At 35.5% G+C, this 13,107-nt stretch overlaps 1 protein-coding gene across 9 annotated transcripts in view; it reads left to right on the top strand.

Annotated features, from left to right (window-relative positions):
• Positions 1-13,107, top strand: part of TCERG1 (transcription elongation regulator 1) — a 61,956-nt gene that overhangs the window by 43,398 nt on the left and 5,451 nt on the right. For all 9 annotated transcript variants that reach the window (XM_086701249.1, XM_086701239.1, XM_086701230.1 and 6 more), the window contains 4 exons: positions 1,743-1,861; positions 6,656-6,806; positions 10,889-11,053; positions 11,313-11,495. In XM_086701249.1, coding sequence (XP_086557375.1) covers positions 1,743-1,861; positions 6,656-6,806; positions 10,889-11,053; positions 11,313-11,495 — 618 coding nt within the window. The remainder of the gene's footprint in view (positions 1-1,742; positions 1,862-6,655; positions 6,807-10,888; positions 11,054-11,312; positions 11,496-13,107) is intronic.

The raw sequence follows: 13,107 nt of genomic DNA, 5'->3' as shown, positions 1-13,107 counted from the left end.
CTTTTGGTCTAGTCCTTAAATTTTCTTTTCACCTGTTTAATTTTTCTTTTTTTAATGTTTATTTTTGAGAGAGAGAGAGAGACAGCATGCGAGAGGGGAAGGGCCAGAGAGAGAGGGAGACATAGAATCTGAAGCAGGCTCCAGGCTCTGAGCTATCAGCCCAGATCCTGATGCGGGGCTCGAACTCATGGACTGCAAGATCATGACCTGAGCCGAAGTCAGACAGTTAACCTACTGAGCCACCCAGGCGCCCTCTTTTCACCTATTTTCTACCTCAGCCCCTTTCTTTTGTATGACTTTCTCAACTTTATTGTCAAATCCTTTAATTTGAGTTTTTCTTTTTTCTGTCCTTTAATTTGTAGGATTTCTTTTTGTTCTTTAAGTTTTTCTTGTTTTATGATTACAGTATATTTTCTTAGTTTTATTAGAAAATAAAACTTACTTTAGTATGTTAAATTAGGTATGCCCCCCCCCCCCCTTTACCTTGAGAGATACTGCTTTACCTTTTAGAGCAAGAATTAGCAACATTTTAAAATAAAGGGTCAGACAATAAATATTTTAGCTTTGGGGGCCATTTGGTCTCTGTCATAGTAGTGTAGTTCTGCTACTGTAATGAAGGAGCACCCACAGGTAGATAGATGTGAAGGAATGAGCCTGACTATTCCAATAAAGTTTTACTTGTGGACACTAAAATTTGGATTCATTTAATTGTCACATGTCATGAAATGTTACAAAATTCTCTATTCCCTAACTATTTAAAAAATGTTAAAACTCTTTCTGGGCTGTACAAAAATAGGCAGCAGGCCAAGTTTGGCCAGCAGGTTGTGAATTGCCCACCCTGGTTCTAGAGAATAATCACTTGCCTTTTACTGAGGCTCAGGAGTGGCAGAGCCCCCAGATACATGCTGTTGGCAAGGGAGATTTTCTGATGGACTCCTTCTTAAACAGCCTTATTGTAGCTGTACTCTGCCCTCACTTCCATGGATATCTGGTGCTGTCACTTCTGGAACTGTTTGAGGATTCTCTAATAAAAAAAGAATTGGTTTCTTTTCTTGACCGCTGAATTTGGGTCAGCTCTCTCATTTTTGCCAGTCCTTTACTGCTTATCCTTGTGCTTTTCATCTTCAGGACTTGCTCTTTCTTTTTCCCATTTGCCTGGTCTTGTTGGTTTGTGACTTAAAAAGGGAAATCCTCTCGTCATTGTATTGGCATTGGAAGAAAGGAAATAGATGTGCATGTTCAGTTTATTATCTTGTCTGTACATGATTAGGTGGGGGAAAATATTATGGGATAGATGTAAAGCATTACATTTTGGTAGAGATAATTATGTCTTAAAAAGAAGCACAGAAATAAATGTAAATTATCTGTTCCATACTCTTAACGTTTTTTTTCTAGAAGAGATTTGGAAGGATTGTAATTTACATATTTTATATCCCCTGAAATTTTTTTAATATGCGTGTATTGAGTTTGTAATCAGGGACAATGAAAATTAAAGGGGCTTTTAACTTTGTTCTGGAAGTCTCAGCAGAGGGCTTGTGTGCTTCTGTAACACTGTCAACTGAAGTTTTAAAGTGAGACTTGCTACAGATAATCTGCATACAATTGAGATATCTAATTCATTTTTTTCTATTATAGTTTGGACAAAGACATTGACTCAGTATTTTCTTACAGATTCCATAGTTTGGTAATTAAATTATTCCTATGGAAGACTAACTTGCCCAATTGGTTTATTTTTGTGATAGGTATTTGATCAATATGTAAAGACGAGGGCAGAGGAAGAACGCAGGGAAAAGAAAAACAAAATAATGCAAGCCAAGGAAGATTTCAAAAAAATGATGGAAGAAGCAAAATTTAATCCAAGGTATATGGTTCATTACTGTAACATTTCAAAATATGTATGTGCTTTCTTCTAAGATCAGCTAAGAGAATATGTATCTTTTGGATAATTGGACATGAAAAGTTTATTTCATTATTGGTTATGCATTTCTAATCTTTATTCTTAATATATTTCCTTTAAAGGAACCTCTTGTGCTCTGTGAGAGGCAGTATCTAGATATGTTTTTGTCTGATATTTTCAGTTGATTGTTAATTCAGTTGATTGTTAATGAGTATGTGTAATGGGGTGTAGAAGAGGAGACATTTAAAACTTACGTGACTAGCATCATAAAAACAATAATATTTGGCATCATTTAGCGGATATCTTATGTGCACTTAAAAAGTTGTATGTACAAACTTATACATACATACATACATGCACTAGAAGCACATATACGTATACACACGTTATCTCATTATCTCACTCAGTCTTCTAAAACAGCCAGTATAGATTTATATGCTTGTCTCATACCTTACCCAAGTGAATGTAGGATTTCAACTGGATTCCAGTGTTAATACAGAATAGTCTAGGCAAGAGAAAATTACTTTTTATTTATGGTTTAGTTTTGGCAACAGTGTTGGTTACTTGGTTGCTGTGAATACCTCATAATGTGGATAATTTTTAAAACTGTAGGGTAGAATTATGGAGTGTCTTGTTTAAATGGCACTTTTTATAAAGTTCATCTTGTTGAAACGGTTACTTTTGTCATTGGAAGTAGACGAGAGAATGTTGTTTGAGAAAGTATATTTAATATTATAATTTTATATTTGAAACATGAAGAGAAACCTAGGGCATTAATATACATCTCAGATAATAAAGTTAATAGAGTATTTGGAGCTCTGAAGAACGTAACATTTGTCAGGGGAGAGTAGAGTTTCAGACTCTCCGAGGGGTCTTGGTCCTTTCTTTTTGGTTAATCAAAACATTGAGTTCATGGGTCAGTACTTGTGACTCAGTTATAAAAGACATTTGGGGAGGCAGTTGAGAAGATTTGAGCATGGATGCATTGGTATTACATGGTATTAGAGAATTCACAATTTTCTTGGGTACGGTGGTTATAGAGGAAAAAGGATTTGCTCTGAGGAGATGCATGCTAAAATAGTTATAGATGAAGTCTCATGATGTCTGCAGCTTATTTTCAAATGATTCAGCAAAATACATTTATTTATTAAAACCCTTATGGATCTGACAATAACTGAGACTCTGAAGAGATTTCCATTTTGTGGATTTGACAAATTAAGTTACTGCTCTATCCCAGTACCCAGGCGGGTGCTCTTTTGGGGCTGACAGAATTGGTGGAGCAAGCTGTACCTTGCAGGTTACTTCAGAAAATAAAGCCATGAGACACATAACTAGAAGTCTTAGCACTTGGGACATTGTGCTGTATTGCTACATTGATGCATTTAACGTGACCCTAGAGATAGGACCAAATTTAGTAAGTAGCAGAAAATGAGGAGGAAAAACTTAAAATTGAGAAAATATGTCCGCTAACTTAAATTCTCTTTGAAATGGGAAGAGACTATATATTATAACTAGATTTTGTAGATAAGAAACATTGGAGTTTATTCTGAAGGAAAAAATGACCAGGGAGAATTTAGTGCCTATTTCTATGTCTTTTTTCTTTTTGGATTGAAAGAAATTTCAAGGCATATCTCCTTGGGTCAGTTCCTGGTCACTTCCCAGTCTCCTACCACTATTATCCACCCTCACCTCTCCCTGAGAGAAAAGAGTGACTGTCTGTTTACCAAGCAGCACTTTCTGGAGTTGAGAGATGAGTCCTAGAAAAATCTCTATCACAATCTAATGCTAAAATTTCATTTTAGTCTTTTCTAGTGAAAAATAATTATTTTACCCATTTTATTACAAATGATATAAATATGTGTAAAATAATTCTCACTTTTAGAAATTTATTTTATATTTTATTTGTAGTTTTTTAATGTTTTTATTAAAGAAATTATTTTTTAGTGTTTATTTTTTTTTTTTTATTTTTTATTTTTTAACGTTTTTTATTTATTTTTGGGACAGAGAGAGACAGAGCATGAACGGGGGAGGGGCAGAGAGAGAGGGAGACACAGAATCGGAAACAGGCTGCAGGCTCTGAGCCATCAGCCCAGAGCCCGACGCGGGGCTCGAACTCACGGACCGCGAGATCGTGACCTGGCTGAAGTCGGACGCTTAACCGACTGCGCCACCCAGGCGCCCCTAGTGTTTATTTTTGAGAGAGAGAGTGAGAGACAGTGCGAGCAGGGAGGGGGAGAAAGAGAGGGAGACACAGAATCCAAAGCAGGCTGTAGTCTCTGAGCTGTCAGCACAGAGCTGACGTGGGGCTCCAACCCACAAACTGTGAGATCACAACCTGAGCCGAAGCCAAGATGCTTAACTGACTGAGCCACCTAGGCACCCCTTTAATGTATATTTTTGAGAGAAAGAGATTGAGAATGAGCACAAGCAGGCCAGGGGCAGAGAGAAAGGAGACACAGAATCCGAAGCAGGCTCCAGGCTCTGAGCTGTCAGTGTAGATCCCAACGTGGGGCTCCAACCCATGAACTGCGAGATCATGACCTGAGCCGAAGTTGGATGCTTAACTGACTGAGCCACCCAGGTGCCCCGATTTTACATTTAAAAACAGGTTTATTCTTTAATCATAGTAGTAATTCTCTCTTAAAATTATAATGCAAGGTGCTTAGTTTATCATGAAAACAAAACAGATTTAGTGGACTTACGTGTATGTCATCCTGTTCCTGGGATACACGTTTTTATTTTATTTAAACTTTTATTGAGTTTACCTATCCATTATTCAAACCAGGTTTGCACTGTATCCTGTTGTTAAAAAGTGTTGAATTAATGAAATTAGGTATTGTGAGTAATGATAGTTATATGTAAAAGATTATTAGAATCCGGGTTTGGTTAGCAAAGCTTCAAAATAGCAAATGTTAGCTGTGAATGGTACTCGTAATCTTCAGTTGATGTTTTAAATACTAAATTCTGAAGTTAACCAGTTTATTTACAATTAAAGTTGTAATATAATCTTTGCTTTAACACCTAAGAAGATGTGTTCTATATTTGTATTGAAATAAACAGTTTTTAAAGGGAGAGAGTAAGATTTAGCTTTCCCTTCTAAAAAAAACTTGCTAAATATGGGAGTATTTATTATAAGACAAATTATTGTGTGAAGTGAAAGCTTCAAATATTGAAATACATCCAAATGTATGAATTATAAATGCCTTTTATTTGTGGAGAAAGTTTTTTTTTATACTGAGCCTCATTATCCCTCATAGGCCTCATTTTTTTATGTAGCCTTCTTGGCAGCTTGCTTTTCTTTTTGGATCTATGCATTGATGTTTTCATCAAATTTGGAAAATTTTTGATCAGCATTTTTTCTGTTCTGATTGATTCTTTTCTCTTTTAGAATTCTAATTATCTGACAAATCCCTGAGACTATTCCCCTCCTCCCCCAATTTTTTTTTTGTGTGTATTCTTTTGATTAGATAACTGTTACTGATCTAATTTGGAGTCAGTAGCTCTTTATTTTAGGTCTACTCTTTTGTTAAGCCCACCCAATGAATTTTTCCTTTCAGTTTTAGGTTCTTTTTTCCTATTTTCTGTGTCTTTACTAAAACTCCCTTTTATTCATTCATTAAGGCCATGTTTTTAGTTCTTTGAATCTATTTTTCTTAAATTCTTTCAATATAATTACAATATTTTTAAAGGATTTGTCTCTTCCAGAACAGCGTCTGGGCATTTTCAGTTCAGTTTCTGTGGATTGAAAAATTTTTTTGATTTGGGTTATACACTCTTTGTATGTTTAGTGTTGTCTGATTGAATATTGAAAATAGTGGATTATAGAGACTCTGAAAGTCTGTTCCCTTACTCTGAAGAGTGGATTTTTGTTTTCGCAGGCAGTTTAGTTACAGGCTGATCACCTGAATATAGCTTTGATTTAAGGCTTTGTTAGTGTGGGTCTCAGAAGTTGGAAGTTTCTCAACAGTCCAGCTTTGTCTCCATTGTGCAGCTTTTGTGGACTTTAGTGTCCTAATGCTGTTCTTTTTCTGCACTACTCAGTTTCTAACATTTGTTTTTTGCTCTTAACCAGGTAGCACTTTGGCAGGGGATGCGTTTTTTCCCTGCTATTGTACCCTTCAGCCTTGGCCATCTATTCATGGGGAATCGCCTTGTGGTATATTTACTGGGTACTATCTTTCTAGAGCTTCTTCCCTTGCCATTTTAACACCCAGACTCTGATCTTTACTACTTGTAGCTATTGGGACTGCTGTACTCTGCTTGGACTGTAGCTCTCTGTACCTTGGGAAATTGTCCTGCGGCATAGGGCAGTGGGCCTTTCCTCAGTCTTACTACTACCCTACCTATTATGCACTGTTTTGGAATCATTTGCCTCATACATTTGTCTTCTTTCTCAGTTGTTTCTGGAAGGAGATCTAATTCGGTAGTTAACTCCACCATGGCTAGAAGCAAGACTCAGCCTCTTCTTAGTGTGGAAATAGATGAGCTCTTAAGTCTCTTGAAGCACATACATTTTTTGTTCTCTGATGTGTTATCCCCCAGTGTCATGCTTGACAGCGTACAAATCACCAACGACATTTTCACCCTTTAGCCCTCTTGTACTCCTTTCTGTAGCTCATTGTTTACTCTTTAGGCAAATGTTGGGACTTAGTGAGTCTTTGGCACATATTCTGGCTGGAAAAATGGTATCTTCTTCTATACCTTTCTATAAGCAGAAATAGCTCTACCAAAGTTAGCACACTTGCCATTTTGTTACAGAGCTACTTTTAGTGAATTTGCAGCCAAGCATGCTAAAGATTCAAGATTCAAAGCAATTGAAAAGATGAAAGATCGAGAAGCCTTGTTTAATGAATTTGTGGCAGCTGCAAGGAAGAAAGAGAAAGAAGATTCGAAGACCAGAGGTGAGAAGGTAAGATGAGGTGATTGACAGGAGCGTGAATGGGAAGAGACTAAGCTGGGGCCATGTTTTTCTGATCTCATTCATGGGCATAGATCACAGGACCCCCAGACTGGTTAGCTTTGTAAGTTCACTTTTACAGTTGTTTACGTGTGTGTATTCAGTCACTTTACTTCCATAATGCTCATTTTAATAAGTTTACTAAAGTACATAGATTTGCTTTAAATTTTATTAATACTGAGTTTGCCCAGTACACCCGGAACTGACTGTTAGATCTTTCTACTCACTGGTGCCTGCTAAAATTCAAGATTCCTAATAAGCGGTAACCTTTAAATTTTAAAAAGCTTTTTTATCTTTTTTGCCTTCTAACAGATAGCATTTTAGTGACTTTCTAATCTTTTAGTAAACATATCTTACATATAAATTATTGCTTATCAGAAATAAAGGTCAGCTATGAAAGATTAATGAATTCCAAATGTCACTTGGTAGTGGTGTCAGGAGTGGAGAGGAGCTCACCACTGGGGAGGCAGGCGGGTGGAGACCGCACCGGAGGTGCGCGGGCCATCAGAACACGCACCCACTCTCCTTAGTCCCCCTGTGTGCTTTGTGGATGGAGATGAAGAACCTCTGAAGCCTAATCATTTTTGACATTTAGAATGGGCTCTCATTCCAGAAAGTTAAAACATCACAAATTCTATTAAGAAATGTCATGAGGGAAGTAATACCATTCTTAATGGGCTCAAGCCTCCTGCACTGTAAATAGCAACAGTATTGGGTGAAATAACTTTTGTCAGAAATATCTGAAATTTCCTGATTATCTGGTTTCTTGGGCTTCAGTGGAGATTCTTCCAGAATTATTATTTCACCGTTAACTTTTTTTTTTCCACAAATGATTATGCTTCTCAGGAAATGTGCAGAATTGAGTTCTGTGTAAACATTGTGTATGCTGAATTAGAATCATGTTAATGTATTGTTTGCTACTTTTGACTTTTGGTAATACCTTATTTGATTAAAGAATACCAAGTAAAATAAATAGTTGATACTGTGTGATTGCTTTTATACAAATTGAATGTTTTTCTCTTTGCATTTATAACCAATGTTCTTTTTCTAAACACTCTTTTTGTAACTATTTTGTGTATTCTGTTTTATAACAAGTGGATAGACTTTACAGTTTTGTGCTGTGCGGCCTGTCAATCAGTTCAGTCTGACAGCTGTCAATCACTGATACGCAAAGTATTATGGGATTCCCTAGTGAGGAAAGAATTGGTATCTCTGTGTGGTGACTTTAGCCTCCCGCAGTTCCGGTACTTTACATTTTTTTAGTCTTTTTTCCTTATGAAGTGATGAGAGTTGTGCCCAAAATGTGTTAAAGTAAATTAAATAGATACTGCATCTAAATAAACCTACTGTATTCAGCTTTACTTTCTTTTGATTGTAAAATAATTCTCTAAGTTATAGGTTTGGCTTTGTACCTTTACTAAATTTTTAAAAAAGAGGCAGGAAATAAGTGAAACTTTCTCAGCCAATTTAAAGAATGCAAAATTACTTACTAACTAGGCCCTGGGAACAAATCTTTAAGAGTTTAAATACAGTGTATTTTATATTCACGGTCTGAGAAGTAGCTGGTTAATGAAGTTTTATTACTTTCTTCATGACTTTTAATGATTATCCCTATGAAGTATATTGTCTATACTGTTTTTTTTTAAAACCCCATTTTAGCTGTATGTAATTGAATAGTAAGATTAGTGCTCGTAGCATGGTGCTAGTTTATTGGAGTTTGCTTTCTTTATTCTTATGATTCTCTAATTGCTGTTTGTAGTATTGAGGTAATGCAGTTAACAGCCAGATAATAAAAGCTTTTTGCTAAGTCAAAAACCTGTAAAGGACACTGACTTTTGGTGAAGTAGCCCCCACCTTTGGTAGACATTTTCAAGCTAAAGAGAAAAATCATTTGCAGGTAGCTTTCACTGGTAATTTTCCATTTTATAAAAAATGCCCCTAAAATTCTGCTTACTTCTGCTAGACTGTTTTGTCTGCCAAAGTAGCTACCTTCAAGGTTTTTTAAATTTTATTATACTGTATAACCCATTTTTATTAAACTGTGGTTCAAATAAGATACCTTTTGGAACAACACATTTGAAGTTGCACACAATAGAGTTAATCCTCTCATGAAGTGCATTTTTCTCTCTTTCCTCACTTAAATTTTCTTCTGAACAAGTTAAGTATGTTACAGTACATTAGGCTTAGGAGACTGTTTTTCCCTGTTAAAGTGAACAGCCTAGATGGTAAGGTACTTTGATTTGGGGAGAGAAGAAAATTGGGAATGTGGAGTCTTGGATTGCTGCTAATGGGTAACTTAAATTTTTTGACATTTATGCAGTTGTTGATAGTTCTCATACAAATGGCAGCTTTGGTAAGCCATGTATAGCCTGTAATGGTAATATCCACAGTGAGAGGAAGTTAAAATTTAATTTTATTTAAAATTCACTGTTTATACATCACACATTTTTAAAACTGTAAGATAATCATTTGTAGGCTTTGTGTCTAATATTTGAAAATTGTCTTAAGTCAATATAAATTGACTTGGAAATTGGCTTGGAAAGATTCCTGTTTAAAGTAGCTTGCATGTTTTATTTAACATAAATTTTGTAAATTTTGCTTTCTAGTTTTCACAGGCATCTAGGAATTTGGTGTTCATCATGTCAGATACAAAGTAGACAAGATGAACAGAAAAATTGTTACATCACTATATCAAGTAGTTGCTTTTTCATTGTGTGAAAATACTGGATTTATGAGTATTTCTTATTACTACAAAGTCAAGAGCCAAGTTCAGTAGTAAAAGAAATCCACAGCTGATTAGCTCTTGGTTTTTAAAAAATTCTCTAATAGGAAAGAAACTCTTTTCTTATAATCTTACTAGTGTTTTCCAGAAACGACATTATCCTCTCTTAATTCTCTGTTAGGGGAAATGAGAGTTTGGAATAGGCAGAAAGAATGTGATTCCATTTCTAATTTCTGATTCCTTTGGTCACGTGGGAAGCCAGCATGTTTAATTCCTACAGGGAAGAGAGGTTCTTGACATGGTCTGACTTCTCTATTGAATTGACTGGCTGCCTCTGGTGTCTCCCCTCATAGGAGTACAAGATAACTTGAATGATACTGAATTTTAAAACAGGTCCTCAAAGTTATGTAAAAATAAACGCTTTCTTTATTTCTTTATCCCCTATTTAAAAAAATAAGAATTACAGTTTGGGAGAAGGATTCTAAGTATTGTACATGTTGCTACCAAAGGATTAGTATCTTTTAATAACCTTGGTGTAATTTTACTGAGTTGGTACTTGATTGGCTCAGAATGTTAATTTATTAACAGATTTGAGTTATAAAGGTATACATGTTTAATGCTAAAAAATACCAAAAATCTGAATATAGTTTTTAAAGTAATGATTAATTATGATCATAGAAATCCTATAATTTATATATAAGGGTACAGGCATTGATTTTTTATTAATTAAAATACAAAAATTTACCCTGCGTTTTACTTGTTTTTAGACATTTGGCAGTACCGTTCCAAGTTTCTAATGAATGAGACTTATTATTTGTGCTCATCTATTTCTAAATTCCCCTATTGTAACAAACAAAAATTATATTCATCTACTTTTTAAAATAAGTCATTATTATTAACTTGATATTAAAATGTAGTTTACTGTCAGTTCATAAGCCTGATTATTATCTAAAAATAAATATAAATTCTTCTCTCTTATAAAAACGTGGCATTGCTGAAATGAAAAAGTTAAAAACCTAAAAAAATTTTTTTTCTGTATTTGAATAATTTGGAGAAAATGATTTATCTTGAGTTTGGTAGATTTTAAATGAGAGTTTATGTCTGTTGGTTTTTATATTTATCATGAAAGAGCAATTCTAATACTCTTTTTGACTAAAATTTATTCCACTATAAATAAATGAATTTAAAAAGTTATTATTCTCATCTTTAAGGTAAGTGAACAATTTTTTCTGGTTGTAAACATTTGCATATGAGGAATTTCTCATGGTGGATTCCCCCCACCCCCCATTCCCTGATATGTTTTGAAATACAGATTAAATCGGATTTCTTTGAACTGTTATCTAATCATCACTTGGACAGTCAGTCCCGATGGAGCAAAGTAAAAGACAAAGTAGAAAGTGATCCACGTTACAAGGCAGTGGATAGTTCTTCAATGAGAGAAGACCTTTTCAAACAGTACATTGAAAAAATAGCCAAGGTAACTATTGTGTTTATTTATACTATAAATATGGAATAAGAAAATTCTTAATTGCATCATAAAGGTATTAGCTGCTGTTTGGGATTTGGAATTTTTCCTGTCAGTATAATTAATATAAGGATCTCTAGCACATGTAGTTGATTTGGAAACGAGGTACAGTGTTAATGTATATTCTTGGTAAAACCCAGGTTTGAAATTCTGTATTTGGCAAGCCACTTACTCTGGAAACATATCTTGATAATGTAATTTTACTTTATAGAATTTGGACTCAGAAAAAGAAAAGGAGCTTGAAAGGCAAGCCCGCATTGAGGCAAGCCTTCGAGAACGAGAAAGAGAGGTTCAAAAGGCACGTTCAGAACAAACAAAAGAAATAGATCGAGAGAGAGAGCAACACAAACGAGAAGAAGCTATCCAGAATTTCAAGGCTCTTTTATCTGACATGGTATATATTCCTCTCACTCCCCGCTCCTCCCCCCCCCCCCCCCCAGCCCTGTCCCTTAAGTACTGGATATTAGAGATCTATTAGGTTGTCTTGTTAGTGCAAATTTTAATATTCTTTAAATGGAATCTGAGAGATATAATTTGGTAAGTTTCATAAAGTGTTTTAAAATAGTATTAGCACCCACTAGAATAAGAAAACCATTGTTATTTAACATTTTCAGAAGTTTCTTTGTACATATAAAGATGTATAATCTTTTAGTGTCAAAGATAACTTTTTATTCTTGATGGAAGTCATCTTAAATTATCACACACTTACATGCCATAGTAATAAACAAAATGTGCTGAATAGAATTAAACCTTTTGCTTGGTGATTTAGGGTCACCACTGTGGTGATGAATGATTGTACGTGTAAATGGTATGAGGTCTAGACTGGAGGTGTACTGACCCCAGGAGATAGATACTCTGGAATTTTCTTGCCAGCGCTTCTGCACATCACCCAGGGTTGCTGAGGTGTGTAGGGTTTTGTCTGTAGAGCCAGTGCACCGAGGCCACTCTGCTGTTCCACATGTTTTGTCCCGTCTCTGTGTCACCATCTCTCCTACTATTTCTTTTCTCTCTTTCATAAGGACTCTTCTTGTTACTACTACTGTCAGTTCTTTGGATTTCTTCCCTTGCTTCTGCTGGTATGTTTTGAGTTTCCTCTTTCTGTTCTCTGGCTAGTTACAGTCATTCACTGATTTCTTTCCCTGCGTTTACTTTTCCTCACATTCATTTTCTTTATCGCAGTCACAGAAATCATCCTAAAAACCAAATCTGATTTTGTCACTCTCCCTGTTGCTTTCACAGAGAGAAGCTTCTCTACTCTTAGTGGTTGCAAACATTTAAAATTCAGTTGTCTTAGCATAATATATGACTTCATTCCTTAACTCCCCCACCACCTTCATGTTATGTTACCCTCTTTGGTTTTCTCTCTTGCCCCTTTAAGCTCTAGCCTTTCTGCACTTAGTTCTAATGAACCATATTTACACCTAATGAATTCTGGCATTAGTCATGCTAATCCCTCCACCTAGAATACTTTGAGTGCGCTTGAAAACTCATTTTTCAAGAGCACACCCAAATATCTCTTCTGTGAGGCTGATCTTGACCCATCTAAGGCAGATTTGTTTTCACTGTTCCCTTTGCCTGCCCTGTGGTCAGCATATACCTCACAGCACTTATTATGTGCTTTTGCCGTTACTTGCTTACTTGCCTCTCTTCTCTTAAAAAAGTTGAGTCCTTTGAAGGAAGGGGTAGTGTCTTCCTTTGTTTTTCCAGTACCAAGCTCCATGTTTAGCTGACTCATTTTTCGGTGCTTGATAAATGTTGATTAAATAAATGTTTTTATATTTTTATTCTTTCTCACCTTTCTGTCTTTTTAGCCTCCCATATTTCTTAGCATTGGCAGTGGTGTAACTAGCAGTAACTTGTATTGCCATTACCAGCAGTGAAGTATAGCCTTGTGCTGGTTGTTGAACCAGCCTGATCTGTCACGTCTTCTCTTACCATGTTAATTCTTGCTTATGCTTTGAAATGTCACTTCCAGTATGTAGTTGATAAGTACAAATTTGAGCTCA

The sequence above is a fragment of the Puma concolor genome, chromosome A1 (genome assembly GCF_028749965.1).
Source record: "Puma concolor isolate L17-30 chromosome A1, mPumCon1.1.hap2, whole genome shotgun sequence".
NCBI lineage: Eukaryota > Metazoa > Chordata > Mammalia > Carnivora > Felidae > Puma > Puma concolor.
Note: the sequence above shows the minus strand (reverse complement) of the source record. Positions and strands in the feature narration are given on the sequence as shown.